Genomic DNA, 27,093 nt, shown 5'->3' with positions numbered 1-27,093 from the left:
ATACAAAAATGCAGACACAGAGCCAGAGAGATTCGATGTAGCTTATCTTTACTTCACAGTCTTAAGAAAATCAAAAAGACAGCCTTGCATTCAAAAGAACCATTTCACATCCATAATATATTAATAGAACTTCTCCAAAATACATACCTATTTTTAAAATATCCATTTCCTTACATCACCGCAGTTTAAATAGCAAATCTAGAAAAGTCAGTGCACAAGGTAGAAGAGGGCATGCATGCACATCAACAGAATTGGCCAGCTAGAAAGCATTTGGGAAATCTAACCAGAGGCTCCAGAGTCGGGCCTGGACTGTCAGGCCTCAGCAAGCTTCCCTTCATACAGGATGTTTTTATGAGGGCCTGATGGAAAGGGCTCTGCAACACCTTCCTGCTGTAAGAGTGTCTGTGAACTGGATTTGCATGCTGCAGAAACTCAAGGTTCTTCCCCACTTGGCTGCCACTTGATCCTGCAGCAAAATATCAGAGTGACTGCTACCAGAGATCAAAGCAAAGAGGGAAATTTTTAAAAAGTTTGCACCTCCACCCCTTAGAAACTCATAACCATCAGTAATGTTGCTCAAAATGAAAAGCACAGCTAAGTCAGGGAAGCAAGAATTCAGCACTGCAAAGGCATGCAGCTAAATCATACTACTTTGTCATGATCTCGGCAACTGATCCTATCTGCTTCCTTCCTTGGGACATCTCTGCAGCAACAACAGGAAGGAGATGGTGTCCACTGCTAAGTGGAAGGGAGCAGCAATGTGCCCATAGCTGGAATTAACCAAGGTTGTTATCACACAATGCCCGATACCAGGGTTAAAGCAACTGTGAAGGAGGTCCACACTTTATGCATTGGCTCAGTAAATTAGTATTCCAGGGAGCCTCAGTTTCAAGCACTTGTATTCTCACATATTGCAGGATGTCAAGAAAGATAGTATTGGTACATGTCAGATTTTAATTTTATAATACTCTTCTCAATAAATCAGAAGTGATGCAAATGAAAGAATAGTGGATTTCTATTCAGGCATGCTGGCAGATTGCAGATCTGTCTGGATAAACTGAATTCCAGGTGATAAGGTAAATAGATTTCTGAGATGGGCCACTACCACTGTCATACAAGACCAATTCCTAACATTGTCTCCTATTTTTCCCTCCCTATATTTTGTAAAGGAAAAATAGGGACAACAGCACAGTTTATCCTCTCCATTGGGTTTTGCTATATATGGGATTTCAATTGTATTATGATTCCAGTTAGAGGGGATAACAGAAAATGCAGGTTCACATGAGGCTTTTGTGCTTTTACACACATTCTCCCCATTTATTAGTTTTGACATAATCTGAATCATCATTGGAAGGTGATCTTGCTATTCGCTCAAAGGAGAGAGTAATGGTTATTGAACTCCATACAAATAAAGGGGAAATGCTTTTACTTAAGTTAAGACATGTCCAAAAACTTGGGATGAAATTTAAATAAACTACACAAATAAATAGTTCAAAGCAGCAGCCATCTTCTTCTCTAGAAAACTTTCAGCTGTTAGAATGGAGTTCAGACAACTAATCAACCACTTGTTCAATAAACTACAAAGTTCACCATAGAGGTCAGATGCTTTACTGACCAGAAATCTGCAGTTATAATTTTGTTATTGCAAGAAAGAAAATAACCAAGATGCACAAATAATTGGATAGGAATGTTCAAAGTTAATGAATGATGCATAAACACACACACATGCACCTTGTGGAAGAAGTGGCAGAAAATTTCCAGTGTCCAAATAGGACCAATTGTCTAAGTATGTGTCATTAGACAATCTTGTCAGAAGATCAGTGCATTTCCCTGGTTGTAATGTGGAAGGGTTCATGCACTGAAGAACTTAACAGCAGCTCACTAAGTTGATTTTCTTTTGAAACTTCACCACATGAAAGCTGGTCAGCTCGTCAAAGTGTCATCAACCTGATTTCAACATCTGTTGCTATGGTTCAGTTTGAAGTAGTCTTTATGAAGGAAAGAGTGTTCTCCAGGACAGTTGAAAGATGGGATGGGAGAGAAAGAACAAGACCTCTCCATTATATCATCATGATGAATACTCAATCATATAGAAGGAAGAGCAAATTCTTAGGTTTTGTGTGTGACGCTCCAGGAAATTTTAGAATCTCTTTCCTTATGGCACACGTATCTACCACTGGTGTTTGTGGGAGTTACGTGCACGGGAGGGAGATAGACTCTCCTTACAACGGTCATATCCCTAATAAACATTTAGCCAAATGGAAATAAGGAAGCAATGTGTTGTGGCTGTTTATTGGGTTTTCTTGTCATCTGGTGGAAAGTAAGGAGGAGGAGGAGGCTGGTCCTAAAATATGAGAAGAAATGTGTGTAAGTAACTTCAATCCATTACCACACAAACTAAGCAACTGAGCTACTTCAGATACACATCAATATGTAAATGAACTGAACATTATTCATATTATGAACTCCAAAACAAAGGCTAACATCCTGTCTCAGTTACTCGATGGAAGTCCTACTGGAATTAAATAGTCCTTTAGAGTAACTTCTGAGTAGTACTACTGAGTAACTTAGTCTGGATGTCATTCCATCTTTTTAAGCTTCCTATGAATTGCTTCCTCTCTGTTGACTCTGGTCCTTCTGGTAGATTATCAAGTCCGGACCCGGAAGCCAAAGCTTTGCTTTGTACTGATTTCACAGGGGGTTCTTAGCCAAGTTACTATTTGTATGTGGGGATTGCCTATTTCACAAAATTAATTCTACAAAGTACGTTTTGCATCAGAAGTACTATTAAAATAGTTAAGTATGATACTGCACAGAACATGTTCGGCATGGAACTTACGTTGAGGTTTCTCATATTTCTCTGCAGCATGCAAAGGTCTTGCTGATTTTGTCACCAGAATCCATTTTACAAGAACACATGCTACAGGCACCAGGGGCATTGATCTGTCTTACCTTCCACAGCTCTCTGCTAGGTTTGTTTACCAGCAGTATTTTTTTTGGTCAAGGGCTGATTTGTAACATATGGATGGCAAGGCTGCTGGAGCAGAATGGTAGATTATATGTCTTTTATTCTTCATTTCTAGAGAGCAGTTTTCAACTATATATAGGGAAGGGTACAAAGCTTACCATGGGCATGTAGACATTATGAGGGTTGCCTGGGCTGTAATAAGCACTCGCCGCAGCTTCTGCAGCCTTGGCTTCAGCTATAGGAAAAACATATTATAGGTTGGGTCGAAGGAGCTTTAAAAAAATATTATTGAGAATATTTATACACCATTTTTCAATAACAACAAAAAGTTCACTGAAAAATGGCTCCCTTTCCAAAGGGGATCACAATAATAATTTAAAAAAAGACACAAGAGAAACACCAGTAACAGACACATGGCGGGAGATGCTATGTTGGGAGAGTTGATACCCCATTGCTAAAATAGGAGACCCACCACTTTAAAGGGTGTCTCTTTGCCAGTTTGCAGGGGAACATTTGGAACTTCAGCACCATCACGTGTAGGCCCCAAAAAGAGAGAGAAAGAAAAGGGCAGCACCAATCTTTGAACCACAAGATGAACGTAAGACGTATTACAGGATATGTTTTATTTTATTTGAAAAAGTATTTGAAACTCCCATGCCTAATGTATTCCAAGTACAGTCAAGAGACAAGCTGTACTTGAAATGTATCAGCTGTGCTAATAATCTGGAATGCTGCTGCAAACATAAAATAACTCTGTCTAGCACTTTTGAAGGCTTTTCTTGTTGGTGGGACAGTCTCCATAAATTCCAGCATAAACACCCTCCACTCACAATTCTCCTCTTCCCAAGCTGTCCATGAAGAATAAATACCAAGACAAGTGCAGGCCCTTCTCTGCCATCCACTAAAACTCAATGCAGTTTCCCCAACATTTCTGTTGGAGAAGGGGCTGGTGGAAAGCCACAGCTGCTGCTTGCTGTGGTCACTCCTAGAAATACAGTGGTAACTTTCAATATTTGTTACCCCAGGGAATAATTATCTTGGTCAGTGCAGTGCTCAGGACTGGATGCAAAGCTCCTCCCAAATGAATCCAGCACCAAACCTGTGTGCAAGCATACTAAGAGGCTGACTCTGGGTTCATGAGAAGGGCTTCCTTCCCTCCCAGCCTGCAAACAGAGCACAACTTGATGCTTTCTACCCACAGACTGCTCAATAAAAGTGTGGGAATCTGCTACGGGAATCATGAACTTTAGAGCAGTTGTTTAAATTTTTGGCTGTAAACCGCCTTGGGATTGCTTTAATGAAAGGCAGCATATAAATTTAACAATCAATCAATCAATCAATCAATCAATCAATAAGTTGCACTCCAAGGGCTAAATGAGACATTTCTAACAGATACAGGTTTGGGAACTTAGGGAAGCATCAAACAGTTGTGAGGCAGGAGGGAGAGGATGCAATCTGAACTGGCAAGTGGGAGAGAGCACTAAATTCTTCCTCTCACAAGCCCTTCCCACCCATAACCGCTTTATCCCTCAACCTGAGACCTGGACACGCAGTTGCTGCAACAAAGGGAGGGGTGAGCGACTGAGAGAGGGAGTTGCAGGAAAACCACCACTGGCAGGGGAAGGATTAGGCACCCCCTCTCCACTGCTGCTTCTCCCTTGCAAACCCTCCTCACTGTTTTGCAGCTACTCAGCAACAATCCAGGTCTGCCACCAGGTTCATTCCTCAGAAATGCTTGCAAAGTTTTCTCTCTCTTTAGTTCTTCTTTTACATGTATTATTCACTATTGTCAACTAAACAAAGCATCTATTATATAAATTCTCCTAGACGTGCCTCTGTGGGGATGCATCCCGGCAACCCAGCGGATTGGCTGGGCGGTGGAGGCGCCGCATTGGCTGGTTGGCCGCGCGTAAGGAAGTGGCCGTTTGGTGAGGAAAAGAAAGGAAGGAAAGCGGGCAAGTGGAGAGGAGAACTGAACGGACTGGGGCAGAAGGGAGGGGAGAGAAAGTGGGGGAGCCTGGCTGGGCAGAGACAAACAGTTGGCCGCTTCGGAAGATGCTCTCTAGAGGGAGGGCTGCAGGAAGGAGCTGGCTGAACGCATCGCGGCCCGACACCAGGGACTGGAGGAAGGAGGATGCGGCAACGGCCAGCAGGAAAAACAGGGAAAACAAAAGCAAGGTAAAAAGCGAAGATGGGGGGGGGGAGCCCGAATAAGAGAGAGAAAGAGGTGGAAACGGAGAAGGGAGCAAGCTGGGGCAGAAGGAGTGGGGGAGGGGAGTAGGAGAATTGGCTGGCCAACGCTGGTGGGCCTGGCCTGGTGACCGGTGGTGGCCGCAGACTCTAGCAATTGAGAGGCGCGCGGGGAGGGGAGCGACAGCGCGAGCGAGAGAGGCGCGCGGGGGGGCAGAGTGAGCAAGAGAGCTGTTGGGGGGGGACAGAGCGAGTGAGAGAGCTGTGGGAGGACCAGCCAAACAAATTCTCCCAACTAACCCCCAAAAGGAAGTGAACTACCGTACAGATGCTCTGTGCGGGTTCAGCTAGTGGACCATTATTCTGCCCCATGGGACCTAGCATACTCTCATCCCAGTGGAAAACACAGCTCAGTCTGTGCTTGGCTCACATATTGAAGTTGCTCCATTTCTCTCTCTCGTCTTTGCTGACGATACACAGGCTGGACAAAAAGCCCTGTTTTGCTTTCTAGATTATTTGCATTTGTGAATTTGGCAGTAAGGAAACATTCTTTTGTTGGGTTAGTTAACCACACGCTACTACAACCCCTGCTAACTTGGCAAGAGGCACCTTTTAACGTGGTGATTCTCTTTATTTAGCAGGGGGAGAGTAACTGGCCCTATCCACCCCCAGCACAGAACCTCCAGTGACTGTTGCTGGTGTCCATCTGATGTTTCTTGTTAGATTGTGAGCCCTCTGGAGACAGGGATCCATCTTATTTATTTATTATTTCTCTGTGTAAACCACCTTGAGCCATTTTTGGAAGGGCGGTATAGAAATCAAATTAATAATAAGCTTCCAGTTGAACAGAAAGGAAATTGCCTGAACACCAGAGGCACAAAAGACCAGCTGCTGATTGACAAAATGATTTTAGAAAATGGCAAGAGAAGAAAAACCAATCTAAGTGTTGCATGGATTGACTACAAGAAAGCCTTCGATTCATTGCCTCACACATGGATACTAAAATGTTTAGAAACAACTGGTGTCAGCAAAAACATTCAGATATTTATTAAAAAAGCAATGAGCATGTGGAATACACAGTTAACAATCAATGGCGAGGGACAGGTTAGCATTAGAAGAGGCATTTTCCAAGGGGACTCACTATCCCCTCTGTTGTTTCTCATCGCCATGACCCCACTTTCACAAATACTAAACAAAACAGGCCTCGGATACCAAACATCTAAAACATCAAGTAAAATCAACCATCTGCTGTACATGGGCGATCTGAAGTTGTATGGAAAGTCCCAGTCAGAAATCGAATCACTGCTAAACACTGTCCGTATATTCAGTAGCGATATAGCAATGGAGTTTGGACTAGACAAGTGTGCTGCATTAATAATGAACAGAGGGAAAATAAGAAAAACAGAAGGAATAGAACTGCCCAGTGGAAGCAAGATCAAGAACCTGGAAGAGAAAGAACATTACAAATACCTGGGCATTCTCCAGGCTGATAACATCGCACACACTGAAGTTAAAAGAAAAATTGGAAGTGAATACATCAGGAGAGTTAGAAAAATCCTAAAGTCCAAACTCAGTGGCGGGAACACCATACAAGCCATAAACACCTGGGCTATACCTGTTATCAGATACACTGCAGGAATAATAGACTGGACCCAGGCAGAGCTAGAGACGCTGGATCGTAAGACCAGGAAAATCATGACTATCATTCATGCTCTGCACCCCCGCAGTGATGTCGATAGGCTATACCTCCCTCACAGCTCAGGTGGAAGAGGAATGCTGCAAGTCCATCAAACAGTAGAGGAGGAGAAAAGAGGCCTTGAAGAATATATCAAGGACAGTGAAGAAGATGTACTTCAATTGGTCAATAACGCGAAACTATTCAACACCAATGAAAGAAAGCAGGCCTACAAGAAAGAGCAAGTCAAGAACCAAGCAGAAAAATGGAAAAATAAGCCCCTGCATGGTCAATATTTGCACAATATAAGTGGAAAATCAGACATCACCAAGACCTGGCAATGGCTTAAGAATGGCAACTTGAAGAAAGAAACAGAGGGTTTAATACTGGCTGCGCAAGAACAGGCACTAAGAACAAATGCAATAAGAGCAAAAGTTGAAAAATCCACAACAAACAGCAAGTGCCGCCTTTGTAAAGAAGCAGATGAAACAGTGGACCACCTAATCAGCTGTTGTAAAAAGATCGCACAGACTGACCACAAACAAAGGCATGACAAGGTAGCAGGGATGATACACTGGAACATCTGCAAAAAATACAAGCTACCTGTAGCCAAAAATTGGTGGGACCATAAAATTGAAAAAGTTGAAGAAAATGAAGATGTAAAAATATTATGGGACTTCCGACTACAAACAGACATACATCTGCCACACAATACACCAGATATCACTGTAGTCGAGAAGAAAGAAAAACAAGTCAAAATAATCGACACAGCAATACCAGGGGATAGCAGAATAGAAGAAATAGAAAAAATCACCAAATACAAAGATCTACAATTTGAAATTGAAAGGCTGTGGCAGAAGACGACCAAAATAATCCCAGTGGTAATTGGCGCCAGTGGGTGCAGTTCCAAAAGACCTTGAAGAGCACCTCAATACCATAGGGGCCACAGAAATCACCATCAGCCAATTACAAAAAGCAGCTTTACTGGGAACAGCCTATATTCTGCGACAATATCTATAACAATTGACAATAAAATAGAGCCATCCCAGGTCCTTGGGAAGGACTCGATGTCTGGATAAAACAAACCAGTCAATAACACCTGTCTGACTGTGTAAACAAGAAATAATAGATTAACATGAAACCTCAACGGTACTATTTTTAGAAATTCATCCTCGAGGTCTACTAAGTGGCAGCTCTAGGTTACAGCTCGAGTCCCCTTCTTGAAAGGAGTTGAAGGAGAAGCTGAACAAACATTGACTAGAGCTGCTAAAGCTCTAGCAAATCCTACAAAATGCAGAAAGTCATGAAGGCCTGCCCCCAGTGCTATCGTATTTCAGAGGATTTCTGAGTACATCACTTACCTGCTGGAGTGGAAGGAAGGTCTGGGCCAGCAGCAGGTGGCTCCATGGGCCCAGGATAGGGAGGTGGAGGAGGCTGCATGTACCCCATGGCTTCATCCATGGGAGGGCCAGGATAAAACTCTGCTACAGTGGAGAATGTCAAAATCAAATACTGCCTGGATAGCCAACTGAGTCAGAACTCTACTACATGTCACCAAAGCATCTGTGTGTTCTCCACCCCCAAACTGATGGCCCACATGATGGGCAGCTATCCACTGCTTTAAGAGATCTATGTTCTGCTGCTCCCCAAGATTACTCCAGGCTCAGCTGACATCTTGCTGAACAGCAGAGTGTGTCCAGGGCAAGGGTGAAGCAATCTATGCCGATTCCCCTTCTTGCATTCATGCTCGTTGCCAACCAGAAATATGTCTCTTAGGGTCATGCAATCCTCAGGGACATATTTCTAGTTAGCAAAGAACATGAACAGTGGCAGGGTGAAATCAACAAAGATTGCTCTGCCCTCACCCTGCACATGCTCCGCTCCTCAGCTGAGTTTGGAGCAGCCTCGGAGTAGAGGAACACATCCTTTTGGCAGCAGATGGCTGTACATCAGGTGGGCCAGTGTATTTGACGTAAGACAGAGAATTTTAAGAGGTACTCAAAGAACACTGGCATTAGCACAGCTTTCGGCTTTGTTGGGCCACTTCCAGAGCCTGGCAGGCTAGGGTAGAGGATGTCCAATTCAAAGCTGCTACAGACTATGTTAACTATCTCATAGCAACCCAGAGAGGCTGTGGATCGATTTCATGGCATCTGAAGGCATTAAGCTACATGAAAAAGCTACATGCTTGGTACAAAAGAACCACAAAGAAAGGCTGAACTACTTGTGTGTAGGAACTACGCAGTTATTAAAAACAAATGCTTTCATGCAAAATGAAAAACTAGTCCATATGTAACAAAAGCCAATTTAGATCTGTTTGGTGACATTTTGAAATGGCCAAAAATCAAGGCAAACCAAAAGGAGCTATTTTGCTTTTCTCCTCATTTCATCTCTCTTTAAATTAATTTTTTTTAACTCATTATTTACTGCAGAGATTCCCTCTTGCACTCCTAAAACTCACCAGGAGGTGGTGGTGGGTATGGGTATCCTGAGGGAGGAGAAGGGTACATCCCATTGGCAGCAAGGGGTGGAAAGGCATAGCCCCCATTCGGCATGTATGAGTAACCATAGGCTCCATTGGGGACCTCGCCTCTTGAGGCTGTAAAATAAAATGTTAGTAAATTTTGTCACAGCTGCACAAGTCTGGGGGTCTGCTTCAAGAACACAACAGCCAAAACAAACCTCACAGCAGTGGTATGGCCACATCTGAAAACTCACTGCTGTTCTTAGTAAGCAGACCTGCAGCTGGTGAAATGAATAAATGACAGGAGCTGCCATATCTTGTAACACCTTCATGCAACATTCATTAGTTTAGAGAAGCTTCCTGTAGGGTGCTCAGAGCTGGCCTTAGATTTATGAGGCCTGGCGAAATAGGAAGTGTCGGTAGTGTAATGTGTGCAGCCTGATGCCTAGTGCTCATGCACCCATCAACGGGGAATGGAGTGGTGACAGAAGGACAAGAAGCAGAACTGCTTGGAGCCTGACACTGGAGAGCTCAGCTCGGGGTTGGTTACATGGGAACTGCATACGCTGCAAGGCTGCTTGGTCCCATGACTAACATACCTGGGGAAGTCAGGAGGGGCTGCCTGAAGTGATACGGCCAGATGGCAAGCTAGTGAGAAGAAAGGCTGTGGTGCACATCATGGCACTGGGAAGACATAGGGTTGCCCTTTTGACCATCAGCAGTTACATGAAACAACAGGTCATTAACAGCAAACACGGGGATTCGGTTGCACATGCTGCGACAGATGAAAGTGTGCTTACTGTGCCTGACTAGTGTCATGCATTATAAAGTGAAGAGATACAGAATAAGCAAGAGACATGCTTTTGCAATTAGGGGCAATTAGAAGCTGTAGTTTAGCTAGTTAATTTGACTGTGGCTGTCACTTTACTAGTTATCTGTATAGCTGAAAAAGAGATGAGATTTTTCTCTCATAACATGGGGAGAAGGTTTTAATTTTAATGAAGCTATTCAATTCAATCAAAATAAGGCAAAGTGTGAATTTCATCATGGAATCTTAAATTCTCAAATATTTTAAGTCACTGAGCGACATCTGAATCTAACACACACACACACACCTCTACCTGTCTGTCTTTAACTGAACTAGCTTCTAGGGATGTGCCTGGAACCGTTCCGGAGTCAGTGGGTTCCCTTAAGGGTGGGGGAGGGTGCACTTACCCCTCCCGCTGCATTTCCCCCGCTCCGTTGTATCACAGCCCCTCAGGGCAGCAGCATACCTCTCTGCTGCCCTGTTGCCACCCTTGGCCGGAAGTAGCCGGAAGTACTGGGCGCTTGTGTGCCCATCGTGTGCTCCCATCGTGTTCGTGTGCCCGTCTGCCATGCACATGTGTGCATACAACGGGTGCATGCGCACCTGGTACTTCCAGCCAAGGACGGCAATGGGGCAGCAGGGAGGTATGCTGCCGACCCGAGGGGCTTTGATACAATGGAGCGCTGGGGGGGGGGATGCGGTGGAAGGGGCAAATGCACCCTCCCCCGCCCTTAAGGGAACACCCTCGCTGCCTTCGAAAGCTGAAATGGCCCCGGTGGCAGAAGTGTTTTGGAGGCCTCTATAATGGCCTCCGAAACATTTTGGGTACATCCTTACTAGTTTCCTTGTTAAGGATTTTTTTTAAAGTACCTTGAGATGCCACTTGCAGCATGCGCTGTCCAAATTCAATGGCACCTCCAGCTGAGAATGTCATTTTGAATGTTGCAGATCCTTCCCAACCACCTAGAGAGAAGATAAAATAGAATAGATTCATCTGTTATCAGGTTCTGTTCTCAGAGGTTATTGTTGAAATCCAGACATTCATCTTATATTCCCATGAACAGTATCATGGCTGACACCAAGAATCTTTTTTTTAAATCCACCTTTAAACAAATACTAACTAACTTCCTGGTTGATAAAGCCTATAATACAGAAAACAACTATTTAATATTCAAACCATAATCCTTAGAAGAACTTGGCTAATTCAAATGATTTTGCGGGTATGAGTTCTCCTGATACTATGAACAGGATGTATTATAAACCTTAAAAACATGCCTTATAAACAACAGATCATCATTTACTATCACAGAAAAATTCAGCATCTAGGCATTCCCACTGGGAAATCCCACAATAGAAAATGGTGGGCATAACAGTGTTTAGCAATCCAAGAACTATACGTTGAATATACACAACATGGGCTGATGTGATATCACTCCATGGGCAAGGGAAACAAAAACACAATGAAAAGAAGTGGAAGGAGGATACATGTGGAGTCTGCTTCTATGTGCATCAGAATATGGAATCGCAGCTTAAGCCTCTAGACCTCATCAATTACTGCCATGATGGTTGTTTCCAAGGAGACCAGGCTTGTGTGTCATGTTAAGGCTCCTTGTGGCCTCTAGTAACATTGCCTACCATTTCTCATAAATTAAGAATATCAATACACTACTTTTCAACAACAAACTCTCAATGTAGTTTACACAGAAAAGGGATTAAGATCAATACCTCTCCCTATTGTTTTATACTTATTTTCAAGAAATACCCTTACACACACACACACACACACACACACACACACACACACACACCCCAGTTCAGAATAAATCATGTAAGCTGAGCAGGTATATGTAAACCGCAAACATATATGACCTGTATAATCTATCATAAAATCAAAACTGGGTAAAAGACATCAATAGCTCTTGCCCTATTTTTGGTTTGATTGGCAAGACATCTGAAAGAGAAATGCATTTAAAACATAGTAATTTGAGAGGGACTAAAGTTCACCTCAGCAAAATTCTGTCTGGCAACAAATAGCAAGCCAAAATATCAGGAAGATTAGATTTAGTCTGAGTCACCACGGGCAAATTCAATTTGCTGTAGTCTCCACGGCTACTCTTGGTTAGTTCACCACAATCATGCAATATGAAACAAGAAGAACAGTGCTATTATAACATATGACTCAAGAAATATATATTGTAGGTTAGAGAAATAGAATTATTAATGACCATATAACTTGCAGTTTGGGGGGGAAAAAACACATCCCAGTGTTTAATCACTACAGTGTTTAATCACTACTTGATTAAACAAGTGAGATCTGAACATGTGTAGAGAAAATGCACACATAAAAGCAAACTGTTCTGGGGAAGATTCAAGCCAATCATTTCACATTGCCCTCAAATATTTATTTTTTAAATTTTATTTAACACATTTGTATACCACCCCACCTCCCAACGTATGTCTCTGGGCAGTTTACAACAAAACAACAAAAATTGGAACAGAATTTTTAAAAAAACATTAAAATAATTTAAAATTTAACACAATGTCAAACTATGAAAAACCTAGGGGAACAAATGTGTCTTTACTGCCTTTTAAAAAGCTGCCGGAGATGGGGAGGCTCTTATTTCAACAGGAAGCCCATTCCAAAGTCCGGGGCAGCAACGGAGAAGGCCCGTCCCTGAGCAGCCACCAGGCGATTCCTGATCTCAATGGGCGGTGGGGTTCATGGCAAAAAAGATGTTCTCTTAAACACCCAGGGCCTAAGCTATTGAGGGCTTTATAGTTTATAACCAGCACCTTGTATTTTCCCTGGAAACTTATTGGTAGCCAGTGTAGCTCTTTCAATACATTAGTAATATGGTCTCCCTCGGAGATGACCTAGAGACTAGGGATGTGCAAAGAACCACTCGGCGCACCATTCTAGAAGCGCCAGACCAGTTCCGTGGACCCGTGTTTGAGCCAGTTCGAAGGTGGAGGGGGGATACCTTTAAAGGCAGGGGAGGGTGCTCTTACCCCTTCCACCATGTTTCCCACACTCCCACGCTGCAGTTTAAAAGGGTACAGCGGGGCAGCAATCTACCTCCCTGCCGCTCCGTTGCCTCGTCGGCCTGGAAGTGACCGGTGCGCATGCGCACATCGCACTTGTCAGCTGCAGGTATGCACACCCGGCACTTCCAGTCTGATGAGGCAACTGAGTGGCAGGGAGGTACGCTGCCACCCCGGACCGTTTTAAACTGCAGAGCTGGCAGGGGAAATGCGGCGGGAGAAGTAAGAGCAGCCTCCCCCGCCCTTAAAGGTATCCCCCCTCCAACCTCAAGCCACCCACCACCTGTTCCGTGCACATCCCTACTAGAGAGCAACCTGGCTGCCTCATTCTGTACCAACTAAAGTTTCTGGACTACATACAAAGGCAGTTAGGGGGCAGGGCTTGAAGAAGAGATTAGTCCTACAGAAGGGGTGGGAGGGAGAGAGAAGCAACCAGGAGGTCCTTGGATGGCAATACCGTGTATTTTATGCTGCTACTGCATAAAACTGCTGTATGTGGTTTCTCCTCAAGGCAAATATGATAAAGTTATTTGGATTTGCAAGAGTTGCTGGATCGTTTGCAAAGTGTAGGCAACTTATTTTATTATTACAGAGTGCAGGTCACAACCTAGAAAGACAAATTTCAGAGAAATATTTTAAGTAAAGGGTAAATTTTGTGCAGAAGAAGAAAAAAACTGAGGTCCTTATGAAAAAAGGCTTGTAAAATCACAGCTATTCAAGTAACAACAACAAAAAAAAGAAAAAGAAAAAAAAGCCTACGAGGCAGGTACACTTATTTATAAAGGTTTATCATCTTGTTTGTATATTTAGGAAATTCTTTGTAATTTATATACTACTAACTTTTCATTCTTTTTTTAGGTATAGGAGAGAGGGAGTTCTTAGCGTGGTGTAGTGGTTAGAGTGCTGGACTAGGACCGGGGAGACCAGAGTTCAAATTCAGCCATAATACTAGCTGGGTGACTCTGGGCCAGTCACTTCTCTCTCAGCCTAGCCTACTTTACAGGGTTGTTGTGAAAGAGAAACTTAAGTATGTAGTACACCGCTCTGGGCTCCTTGGAGGAAGAGCGGGATATAAATGTAGTAATAATAATAATAATAAAAATACAAGCATCCTCATAGCTGGTACAGGCTGAGCAAAAGAGGTTTTAACTTACTCTGTATAGTATAGGTAGATACTGTTAGGTATCGTTCCTATGTCAATTGTGCTATTGTATTATGTTCACACACTTCTTGTTTTTTTTCTTTTTGGCCTGTATTGGGTTGTTTGCTGGTCTGTGAATGTATCAATAAAGATTGATTGATTGGTTTAATGGGTCCCCCAAAACACACAAAATGTACGTACAACCACTTTGGTCTTGAGATACACAATAGTTAAAACCCTAGCAATAGTGCCCTCTGGCACCTTAAAAGCTAACTGGTGGCATGAGCTTTCACAAGGAAGAGCCTGCTTAAGTGGATGAAGTAGGCTCCTGCCAGCTTCAAAATTGCCCCATACCTCTTGACCAGTCAAAGGGAAGCATATGACCTACTTATCAATAGGGATGCTTGAGCCAATCCCTTTCTTTTTAAGTAGAGGGTTGCTAGATGCCAAGACTTGTAAGGCATGAGATAGACAGAACAAGAATCGAAAGGCAGGAGAAAAACAACAAGATTCAATTAGGGTAAAGGCAGATACAAGTTGCTGTGGCACACAAGTGAGGCTGAGCAAATATCTCCAAAAACATCGGACACCTTCCAAATCGTTTTGTAACATCAGCATAACCTGAAGGGACACGTGAAGTAGAACGACCCTCAATATTGAAACACCCTTTAAATTTGCTTTCCTTTTTAATACATTAGAAAAGTGGCACAAGTGGGGGTGTTCTGCTTCATGGGAGAATGCTAATATAATGCCTGGCAAACATCTCTTTCAGACAGCACAGAAAGAAACACTGTTCAAGCACTTTCCAGTCAATTAGGCCTGCAGTGCAAAAATGAAACGGCACAGCCAAGAGATAAGGCTGTAGCCAATATAAGGCTCTGGCTGTAGCTGAGTGACCTCTCTGAGCTACTCTCAGGCCTGATTTGCTGTTTGTCTTGAGCCATTTAAGGATGCTAAGTGGATGAGATTATTTGGCTGATTTAGCTTTAATATCAGAAACAGGGAGGATGAGATCAATTTCAACAACATCTTGTTTCAGTATAAGTGCAAAGGGAGAGACTGAGTAGGGGGAAACATTTTTCTTATACTTTTTCTTAAAATGTATTTTTATACACAAAAAACCATAAGATCTTTGGAAGCCGTCCTCTGGGTGCCCCTGCCAAACGAGGTGAGGTGGGTGGCTAACTACCAGGGAGAGGGTCTTTTCAGTGCTTGCACCCCATTTATGGAATAGCCTCCCCAGTGAGTGCCACCTGGGGACCTTATCACTTTGTTCTTTTAGACACCAGGTAAAGACCTTTTTGTTCACTCAGGCCTTTTAAATTTTTTAATCTGATTGTAACTGATTTTTTAAAAAAAGTTTTTAAAATGGTTTTTGTATTGTATTTTATATTTCTTGTCCTCCTTTTTGGTCTGTTATAATTTAATATGTGTTTTTATCTCATGTTTTAATGTTGTGTTGTAAGCTGCCTATCAGCTGCGGTGGTGTAGCGGGGAAGCTATTTGCCTAGGGAGCAAGAGGCTGTTAGTTTGAATGCCCGCCGGTATGCTTCCCAGACTGTGCCTAGTAAATATACATTTGTAGTCACCTATATTCTATCTGACTATACATACACATACACACCTATCTATGAATATGAACAGCCCTTCTGGATCAGGCCCAAGGCCCATCCAGTCCAGCATCCTGTTTCACACAGTGGCCCACCAGATGTCACTGGAAGCCTACAGGCAGGAGTTGAAGACATGCCCTCTCTCCTGCTGTTACTTTCCTGCAACAGGTACTTAGAGACATCCTGCCTCTGAGGCTGGAGGTGGCCTATAGCCCTCAGATTAGTAGCCATTGATAGACCTCTCCTCCATGAAGTTATCCAAACCCCTCTTAAAGCCATCCAGTTTGTTGGCTGTCACCACATCTCGTGGCAGAGAATTCCACAAGTTGATTATCCGTTGTGTAAAAAAGTACTTCCGTTTGTTGATTTTAAATTTCCTGGCAGTTAATTTCATGGGATGACCCCTGGTTCTAGTGTTATGTGAGAGGGAGAAGAATTTCTCTCTATCCACTTTCTCTACAACATGCATAATTTTATAGACCTCTATCATGTCTCTCCGTAGTCGTCTTTTTTCTAAACTAAATAGCCCCAGGTGTTGTAGCCTTGCCTCATAAGGAAGGTGATCTAGAACCCTGATCATCTTGGTTGCCCTCTTCTGCACCTTTTCCAGTTCTACAATGTCCTTTTTTAGATGTGGTGACTAGAATTGTACACAGTACTCCAGGTGCGGCCACACCATAGTTTTGTATAAGGGCATTATAATATTAGCTGTTTTATTTTCAATCCCCTTCCTAATGATCCCTAGCATGGAATTGGCCTTTTTTCACAGCTGCCACGTATGTGTGTGTATGCGTGTGTATACACATACATACATACATACACACATTTGTAGTTGGCAGTGATACAGGAATATGCTGGAGGCGGATGCTCACTTCAATGACAACAGCAAAGGCATCACCTCATACTGTGTGCAAGGAAGGCAATGGTAAACAGCTCCTGTATTCTACCAAGAAAACCACATGGCTGTGTGGTCGCCAGGTTTCAACACCGACTCGATGGCACAATCTTTACTATCCTTTCTGTAAGCTGCCCACAGAACAATTTGTTGTGAGGTGGCTAACGAAGTTAATTTATTAATTATTATTTCTTGTTTACACAGTTACACAGGTGTTATTGACTGGTTTGTTTTATCCAGACATCGGGTCCTTCCCAAGGATCTGGGATGGCTGAATTTTATTGTCAATGTTGTTGCTGTTACAGATATCGTCGCAGAATATAGGCTGTTCCCAGTAAAGTTGCTTTTTGTAATTGGCTGATGGTGATTTCTGTGGCCCCTATGGTGTTGAGATGCTCTTCAAGGTCTTTTGGAATTGCACCTAGGGTGCCAATTACCACTGGGATGATTTTGGTGTTCTTTTGCCACAGCCTTTCAATTTCAATTTGTAGATCTTTGTATTTTCTTATTTTTTTCCATTTCTTTTTCTTCTATTCTGCTATTCCCTGGTATTGCTATGTCGATTATTTTAACTTGTTTTTCTTTCTTCTCGACTACAGTTATATCTGGTGTATTGTGTGCCAGATGTTTGTCTGTTTGTAGTCAGAAGTCCCATAATATTTTTGCATCTTCATTTTCTACAACTTTTTCCAATGTTATGGTCCCATCAATCTTTGGCTAGAGGTACCTTGTATTTTTTGCAGATGTTCCAGTGTATCATCCCTGCTACTTTGTCATGCCTTTGTTTGTAGTCAGTCTGTGCGATCTTTTTACAACAGCTGATTAGGTGGTCCACGGTTTCATCTGCTTCTTTACAAAGGCGGCACTTGCTGTTTGTGGTTGATTTTTCGACTTTTGCTCTTATTGCATTTGTTCTTAGTGCCTGTTCTTGTGCAGCCAGTATTAAACCCTCTGTTTCTTTCTTCAAGTAACCATTCTTAAGCCATTGCCAGGTCTTGCTGTTGTTATTCTTCTTCTTCAAATGACACCTTTTATTTGCAAGGACAGCTGGGTGCCATCTCTGCAAAGAAAATCTCAACTCTACAAAAAGTCAACTGTATAATGTTAAACCATTATATACTGCACTGCAATATTTGGGTTTTCACAGAAGTGAATTTGTTGCCAAGGACTGGGATGAAAGCAAGTCGAGAACAGGACAGCGGGAAAGGCAGGAAGGATAAGTGGGAGAGCACAGCAACTCTGCCACTGGCAATCTTTGAGATTGGGGGACTTAGCCCTTCCACTATTGAAAGTGGCTTGCTAGCAAAAAAGAGTCACCAAACAGAGGGCTGGAGGCCAATAACACAGTTCTTTACTAATGGATAACTAATCAGATTATTTGGCTTGATCTTTTAGCAGACATTGCCCTATATTTTTTTTGTCAGTTTGTTTTGAAATAAAATGCTATGCATCCACAAGGGCTGGAAACATGGTTCTTTCATTTACACAAGGATGATTCCATTTTATCTACCTATCTATCTATTGCTCACTGCCCCAAACTTCCACCTCTGCTGGTTGACAACAATATAACACAGACAATAAAAACCTAAAACAATTTAAAACCACAGTCAAATTAAAAAGCTTGGGTGATGAGATAAGTCTTTAAGTACTTTTTAAAAGTTATCAGCTAAAGCAACCGGAAGCAAGCTTATCTCCCAGTTTGCCTTCAATTATTAGTAAATGTCTGATGTTAATTAAATTATCTGCACTCAAAACTTTATGACTTGATGGGCCATCCAATAAGATTTACTGGCAAGAAGTTGAGAACAAACAAATAAAACATTTTGCCATAGTAGCTGAAGGAATTCACTATGTATCAGAATGGCCACTAACATACTTTTTGCAGGGTCAATGAATCAGGCAAATTCATAACTAAAGGGCAGCATTCAGACTAAGCTAATCATGACTAAGTACCATTGAAATCAGTGGGATTTAAGTTAGTCATGACTAATTTGTCTCAGTTATTTCGATGGTGCTTAGTCATGGTTAACTAGTCAGGATGCTGCCCTAAATCTCAATGTTCAGAAGTATCAGTATATTTCTGATTATCTGATTCTGGGGTACCTAGTTGACTATTGTTTAGGACAGATGCTGGACTAAATGGACCTTTGATCTGGCCTAATACTGCAGCTCTTATGCTTTTAGTATAATGGGTTGTGATAGCTGGCAACAGAAGTTTGTCCTGAATTCACAAGAATCAAAATTATTTAATAGATTCTTCACCTTGTAATGCACACTCACAAATCAGCACATACCTCCTGCTTCTGCTTTCACTACACCCTTGATGTAATTTGCTCCAAAAACCGGCTGTTTAATTTCACAATCTTTCATCAAATAAAAGGGCATCATGAATGACTGCATTGGATCTTTTCCTTTAGACACAAAGATAACCTGCAGGTGAAAAGAATGTGAGTCTTTAACAAGCCATACTGAGAACCAGATGAAGAGAAAGTTACAGACTCCTGCTAGAAGCTACAATCTGAAAAGAAAGAAGGCCTTCCACAGCTAAAGCTAAAGCTGCCACAGGACACATATTAACTAGAAGAATGGCAACAATCCATTCATTCAGCTAATACCATGATGAGGCAGCAGTACATTCTAGAAACACACATTAGCTGGCATCATTGTCTGCCTACTTCCAGAAAGCTTTATAGTTCTCAGGAAGCTTAACATATATATTAAGCAAACATGCATAGCCCTTGAAAAAATCTACCTGCCACTTCACTTGCAAGTAACAGAAATCACCTGCACATGCGCGCACACCCATCTCTTCCTCACCATCCAGTCCTCTGCCTTCACCCCACCAGCATCTCCACTGCTATATTTCACTGCTGAGGATTCTCCTGTTACCCAGCTGGGACTCAAAGCCTCAATTGATCATGAAGCTTCAGGGCAAGGGAGAGGGGGGACTTGCTAAACTCATGTGGTCTGTTACTAAGCCACATATTTATTCTAAGGCCTCACCACCAGCTTCTTGTTACACCTTGAGGTGATAAACCACTTATCCACGAAATTGTGGCAGGGCAGTTAAGAGGAGACAATGAAAGGGGCCAAGGCCACTCTTCCAAATGCCACTTTGCTGCTCATGAAAATGTTGTGGTTGTAGGAGTCTTGATTTCTGGCTTACTACAACCAAACACTATAAAGCTAACTGTAAGCGCCAGTCACATTTATATCAGAGACGAGATGTAAAATGCAGTTATACTGCTCCCAACAGGGAAGAGACATTCAAGTTCTAGGATTCAGAAAGAAGGCTGGTTTCATAAGATTCTCCCCTTCGTACCAGAATTATACATGCTAAATGTTGGCCTACTTACTCGATATGGCGTCAGGAAGACACTGCCTTTCTTGGTCCCTTTGAATGCATCTGGCATATGTTCCATATCGTGGAATGTTATTTCAATGTGATCATAAGTCATCAAGATGCTATATACAAACAAAGACAAGTCTATTACTTGGTTGCATTCTTTAGTCGTGATTTATATGCCGAATGGATAACTTGGGTTCGGAACATTTCTCACCATCTCCCAGTCCAAGCCACTTAGTGCAGCCCATATGCAATCTGTTAGAGGCATACACATCTTGTGCAATGATTTAGCTTCTGCTCCTTCCAGTTCACAGTGCTAAATTCAAGTATCAATGTAATTATTGCCTGTTAGGCTGTCAGCAGCCACATGATTTGAGAGAATCTGAGCAGGAGAATCATCACAAAAGTGACAAGAGTTTCATTAGCATGAAAGACACAGCCATGCCAAACCCAGCATTACTGATGCAGCCAGAACTTCTCAGCATGCATTGGCCTGGCGTTTATGCCTTATTTCATGTGGGCCTCCAGTTAACAAAGGCTTCCATCTAATGCCTTATTATTATAATACACAGAACAGAAATGCTTTATTAAATAACTGTGCCTCTGAATATCCTAGTCTGAGCCATGGCTAAATTTCTAGGTGCCATGGCTCCCTGGCACCTGGGATTCTTCAAGCCCTGCTATAGGAGAATATGACATAGGACTTTTTTGGTGCTACTACAGTGCACCCAATTTCTGCAGTATGAATTCACAGAGTGTTTCAGCTTCCATTAACCTTCTGCTCATTCATATGATTGACAGGGACCACTGCATTTCTGTAGCTTGAACATATGGCTTACCTAGCATTTCCATGCTGGAATGGGTAAGCCCCAGGGCAAGAAGTTGGGGACAGAGGGAAAAGAGGGAGAGAAGGGAAAGGGTACTAGCCTTTCCCAAGGATGCTTCCTTGTGGGAAACTGGTGTATGCAAGTATGTTCTACATTATATTAGTATGCAAGCTGTTCTAAATTTTTCTTTTAACTCATAATAGAGCCTTGGGCAGGAAATTTTAACACCACCTTTTCAACTTTTGCAAATATACTCTTGCTCCATCTTTCTAGTGTATTTGGCCACTACAGTCTACAGCACACTTAATGAGAATGGGAAACGTGCAGTCTATGACCATACCCATATGCTGCCCTCTTCAGGGTACAGTGAATCTCCTAGTCCAAACGTTGCCCCCCATCTGTGCTGTCACAGGCAGATGCTGTTGCACTATGCAACAACTTCAGGGAGGAGCCAAGGGCAATAGTGGAGAGAATACCACTCAGGTAAGGGGAGCAGGGGAAGGGCAACGGCGTCCTGAAAACCTTTGCAACATTATATAGTAGGAGAATGAAATTGTTACATCTTTTGGTTGCTAGTTACTGTTATAACTTACAGTCCACCTGCTTTTACTGTCTCAGTAAATACTATAGGCTTGCTCTTATAGCAGAAGTGTGTAAATTATTTATTATGATGATGCTCCTTGCTTGCTCCTTAATATGCCCATAATGGCAGTAAGAGAAAAGGAATTGTGGGACTTAATTTCCAACTGTGGGAAGTTAGAGCCTTGCATTAGTTCCACTTTTTGAGGCCTGGAGAAGATCAGCAAAGACTGAAATTTTATATTGGAAGTAACCTAGAAAAGCTATGTAGGCATGACGAGGTTTGAAATCCTATATCTAACCAAGAAAATTAGAGAACAGAAGCCTAGCGGGTCATTTGAATTCCTCTGCCAGATGTCCACATACTAGTGTGCAAATATCAGCTTTCCAGCTGCCCAAGTAAGATGCCATTCCATATCCTCTGGTTGCTGCTCCCTGTAATCTTGGGATACCAGCTGCTCCCTATCTATGCTCCAACTTTTGTTCTGATCTGTTATCTGAATCGGACCATATGCTGCTGCCTGACTATGCCTTAATTTGCTCCTGCTGGTACTCTTCCTGATTTCTCCCATGTGTGTGGTGACCATGTTGCTTCTCCACTCTACCTTGATGCGAGAAGCAACATGGTCAGCACACAGAGTTTATCCCATGGGAGAAGTCATGAAGAGTAGTAGCAGGAGCAATAAAGGCATAGTCAGGTAGGAACATATTGTCTAAATGTTGGATGTGCAGCAAAAATCGGAAGCAGCTTTCACTGATGGTGGCTAGTAGTGGAGTTTAGTGCTAATAGCCTAAACAGGTTACTATTAGCCTATATCAGGGTGGATTTGATTTAAATCAAACTGATTTAAATCACGATTTAAATCACGATTTAAATCACTAGCAGGGTGGATAAAAATTAAAAAAATCTGATTTAAATCCAAAAAATCGGATTTAAATTTAAAAAATCCAATTTAAATAAAAAAATATGATTTTTTTGATTTAAATCTGATTTTTTTTATTTTTATCCACCCTGCTAGTGATTTAAATCGTGATTTAAATCAAATCCACCCTGGCCTATATGGTATAGTACAAGTGGCCCTTGTCTGTGGTATTAGCAAACACAGTTTCACAGATGAGTCTTAGAGACCCTGTGTCATTACCCACAGTAAATAATAAAATGGGTGATTTTCACATATCCTGGGCCACCAGGATAGTGACTTCCAGTGGCATGTTTGGTCAAGAGGCAGTGTGCAGCCATTTTGTGGCTCATGTCTACAACAATGAAAGAAGACCCCACAAAAACCAGCAAAAAAAATTAGTTGATTTGTAGGGTTTAGGGGGACATTGCTGGAGAGCTGGAAAGTAAGGTACTGTGCTGTACTCATTTATTTCTGCTTCCCTCCTGCATTTGTTGTGATTTTTGGAAAATTAGTTTGTGCAACAACCTAACTCCCAGAGTCGAGGTTTTGTTATTTGTGGTTTCTGTATTAATGATTGTAGGTGAGAATGGAATGCCCCTGAATAACGAGGGCCTCCTGTATGCTACTGTAATATTAACCTATATTATATGGGTGAGAACAAAGAGACAAGAAAAGAAGTCTTTCTAAAAATAGAAACAAATATCTCCTAACTTGGAAATAGACAAGTAAGGGGGAACATTAAAGCAGGCCTTGATATATTTTATTTGGAACCAGTCCAAATGTTTAGGAGCCAGACAATAGACACTTCAAAAGATTACCGGACTTAGTGACGGACATTGTGGTGGTGGGGAATGGGCTTCTCTTATCCCCTTTACAAGTAATATACTTGGATCAGAAATAGGGCTGCCTGGTTCAAATAAAAAAATTATTAAATAACTCTACCTCTGACTATCCTAGTCTAGGTGCCATGGTTCCCTGTTGTCTGGGATTTGTTAAACCGTTCATTAGAGAGTTTGTGAAAGGAGGGGGGAAATTAATTATCTCTCTCAGTCAAAATGCCAGAATCCAAGGGCACACAAAGTTCAGTTGGATTTTATGGGCCTCCGAACTGGTTCGAAAGACCGGCGGTTCGGGCAGTTAGAAGGTGTGTGTGTGGGAGGGTGCTCTTACCCCTTCCGCCGCATTTCCCCCACCGGCGCTGCCTTTTAAAACAGTCCAGCGGGATGGCAGTGTACCTCCTTGCTGCCCCAGTGCCTCCTTGGATGGGAAGAGACCAGAGGTTGCCGCTATGCGTGCACACGTTGCGATGTGCGCTTGTGCAGCGGCAACTTCCAGTCACTTCTAGTTCAAGGAGGCACCAGGGTAACAAGGAGGTCTGTTGCCACCCCACCGGACCATTTTGAAAGGCAGCGCCGGTGGGAGAAATGCAGCAGGAGGAGTAAGAGCACCCTCCCCCCATCCTTAATGAGATCCCTCCACCTTCAAACCGGCAGGTACCTGTTTCGTGCACACCACTATACAAAGTAACTGGCAGTATGTTCAAGATAAAGAAAAAACAAAAACTATGTGTTTTCTTGTCACCAGCCCATAACTTCATTTTAACAAAGCTCCTGGAGCAGCTTACAACAGTCACAAAAACAGTGATTTTCACACAGTGAAAATGTATGCAATTAATTGCAACAGGATATTAGGATAAGCTGGTGTTTAAAAAGAGTATTAAGCAAATTAATGGAGAGAAGACAAATGCTACTAGCCATAATGGAACTTTCATGTTCAGCAACAGCATACCTTCAATAAGCAGATGTTAGGGAAGAGAGATGAAACAACAGGACACAACTCTCTCCATTATACTGTTATCTCAGAGCTTTCCAGGGCTACCTGGCTGGCACTGCTGGAGAAAAAGGGCTGGACAAGATGGACTTTTTGGTCAAATCTAGTACAGCAACATCCAGAAAAGTGAAAGTGTGGTTGTGAAACATTCACTAAGTCAGTGCTTGAGCATTTCTCCAGGCTCAGTACAAATTTGTAACAAGGGTCCCTCCCCACCGAGAAAGTTCTGTTTGTTTCCAAAATTGTTTGTTTGTATGGACTCTTTTAGCTTAATTCCCTAGAAGCTCTTTTCATTGCAGGTTGTCTGATTTACATTTACAGCCTGTATAGCAAGTACGTATATTAATTTTAAAATTGTGACAAAATGCCCTTCGAACACTATGCACTGTCCCTGGGATCTAGTACCAGCTCTTCTATACAATCTGGACACCAGAAGCCTAGCTCATTTACTTACATATGTTCTGGGCTCAGTAAATCCTATCACCAACAGTGGCTCCCACTTTCCCCAGTTATTACGGTGCTTGTCTCTCCCTCCTGCTGCCCATTGATTCCCACACTCTGTTGCCTTCTGCTTCTTTTGCATGCAAAAGATCAGCAGGAACTCTGCGACACTGTCATTGGGAAAGCATGTCACAATAGATTGTAAGCCACAAGACTCCCTAAATTCCTTTTATAAGTATACTTGCTGTTTAAAATGTTTCTTCCATTTGAACACTGCTTCAAATTGGTTTCAATAAAGCTCACAAGATCTTGGCATTCCATACATATACAGAAAAACAAGTTTGTATAAACATTCCCAAACACAACCAACGGATCACCCTCACTTTTTTCCTCAGAGCAATAGGCTGCAGCTCAGGCCTTCACTTCTGGGCTTTGATAAAGTATATTTGTTCTCACTCTTGTTTTGGGCACTGATTGAGCTAAGCTGCCAACTGCCTAGAAATTATGCAAGTATCCTATTTATTATTTAAAACATTTATATACTGCTTTTCAAGAATTAAAAAAAGTTCTCAAAACAGTTTACACAGTAAATAAAGAATTAAAATAATGGTTTCCTTTCCTAAAGCAGCTCAGTCCAATAACAAAGGAGACACCAGAGAACAGACACTGCACTAGAATAAACAGGAGCAATTTCTCTCCACGTGCTACATACATGAGAAACACACTCAAAAGGTGCCTCTCTGCCCAGCTAGCCAGGGTGAATATGCTGCTCCCCAAATCTAGATCGGTCTGCAGAGCAAGGACACAGTCTGCTATTGGGGTGAGGCTTCCGATCACCAGCTGCCCCCAATACCAGGCTGTGTGCTTGGGAGGAGAGGGGGGAGACCAAAAAGAAAAGGTTCTCGCCCCGCCCAACACCTTAGGCTCCGCCTCCGAGGGAGGGGCACTTGGTAGTGGGCGGGGCTGATAGTCGCGGTCTGGAGACAAGAGAGAAGAGTGCGGCACAGCTGACGTAAGACGTACAAGTCAGAGTCCCACAAAAAGAAGAGCAGCGGCAAGTGCCGAACTCTACCTACCCCGCTTTTCCTCCTCACCTTTCACTATTATTGACGATGACACCACCCCCCTCCGAATGGTTCCTGTTCAGCGCCATGGCCGCTGAAGAACTGTACAGACCGTTCTGGCTGCACCGAACAAGTCGCTGTTGTGGAGCGGAAGTGCGCATGCGCAGCGCTTGACTTCCGGCGCAGACCTGCTCCATGAACGCCGTGATGGAAGGGGAAAGGTATTCTGGGAAAGGTAGTTCGTGCCTTGAGAGTAAGGTGGCCATTTTATGCCTATCGTCTAATACTAATACAGTGTTGTGCTAATGTTGTATCCGGGGTCCTGTAAGAGGCAAGGCAAGCGAGAGGTAGAAGTCGGCTAGTAACTGGCTTTTTGTAAGAGGAGTAGAGTTCCGTTTAAATTGTTAAACTGTACGTGTGACGTCGTGGCTTTAGGTAATTATGGTTCCATTTAAACAGGGCAAAACGGATAACCCAAAAGCTTCCACGGCGGCACCTCAATACCATTGTTTGCAATAGATGGTATCCTCTGCTGGTTACAGCCTGTTTAAGAAAAACCTGGTGGTTCCTGTAGAAACGTTCGTGACCATAAAATGCAAGAGATGCTCCCTGACACTTCTCTGTAAAGCTTAAAGGGTACACAAAATAAGGACTGGCGCCATAAATCTGTTAGGCTGCAATCCTATGCCCACTTGGTTACTAGAAGGAAGTCCCACTGAGCTCAGTGGAACTTTCTTCTGAGTATGATGAGCCTGCGTAGAATTAGACCGCATTTTTTTTAAGTGCCACAATGCCGTGTCTGTAAAAATCTGTTTTTCCTGGACTGCCTAATTTTAAAACCAAGAAAATGTACATCCTATATAATAAAAGGCTAAGTGAGTGTCCATGGCTTTGGAATGTTGGCGTCTGCGTCCCTGTCTCCCTGGGCCGTTCTGGGCCTGCGGAACTGTCCGAGGGAGACACGACCGCCAACACCAGGCGGCCATGCTGGCCAGGTCTCTTGCTGCCGCGTCTGGGAAGGGAAGGGAAAGACGTCTGGGAAGGGAAGGGAAAAGAGGGAGGAAAGTAAAGCGGTGCCCCCCCCCCCCGAGAGAGGGAAAAGGAGAGCAAGAAAAGGAAGGAAAGGAAAGAAATGAAGAGCAATAGAAAGAAAAAAGAAAAAAATGTGGGGCAAGAGAAAGGAAGAAGGAAGAAAGGGGGATTAAAAAATCTAGCGCCCGTTATTATAACGGGCTTAAAAATACTAGTTATATATAATATGCCATTGAAATGGAGTTTAACGATTTCCAGCAGTCATGGTTTTGAACCTCT

The 27,093-nt window shown here is 42.8% G+C and overlaps 1 protein-coding gene across 4 annotated transcripts; it reads right to left on the bottom strand.

The window, feature by feature from the left end:
- Positions 1-31: 31 nt before the first annotated feature.
- WBP2 (WW domain binding protein 2) lies at positions 32-25,969 on the bottom strand. Of its 4 annotated transcripts, none has more exons than XM_053291251.1 (8): positions 25,813-25,969; positions 20,150-20,258; positions 19,088-19,223; positions 10,976-11,068; positions 9,295-9,432; positions 8,195-8,317; positions 3,127-3,203; positions 32-2,344 (listed from the first exon to the last, which is right to left on the bottom strand). In XM_053291251.1, exons 1-8 carry the CDS (start codon positions 25,941-25,943, stop codon positions 2,291-2,293), a joined length of 861 nt encoding a protein of 286 aa, XP_053147226.1. In that variant the 5' UTR covers positions 25,944-25,969; the 3' UTR covers positions 32-2,290. The 4 variants fall into 4 exon arrangements, with proteins under 4 accessions (XP_053147226.1, XP_053147227.1, XP_053147229.1 ...); XM_053291252.1 differs by having other exon boundaries at positions 8,195-8,314; XM_053291254.1 differs by having other exon boundaries at positions 25,795-25,928.
- Positions 25,970-27,093: the final 1,124 nt, after the last annotated feature.

The sequence above is a fragment of the Hemicordylus capensis genome, chromosome 2 (assembly GCF_027244095.1).
Source record: "Hemicordylus capensis ecotype Gifberg chromosome 2, rHemCap1.1.pri, whole genome shotgun sequence".
Taxonomy (NCBI): Eukaryota; Metazoa; Chordata; class Lepidosauria; order Squamata; family Cordylidae; genus Hemicordylus; species Hemicordylus capensis.
Note: the sequence above shows the minus strand (reverse complement) of the source record. Positions and strands in the feature narration are given on the sequence as shown.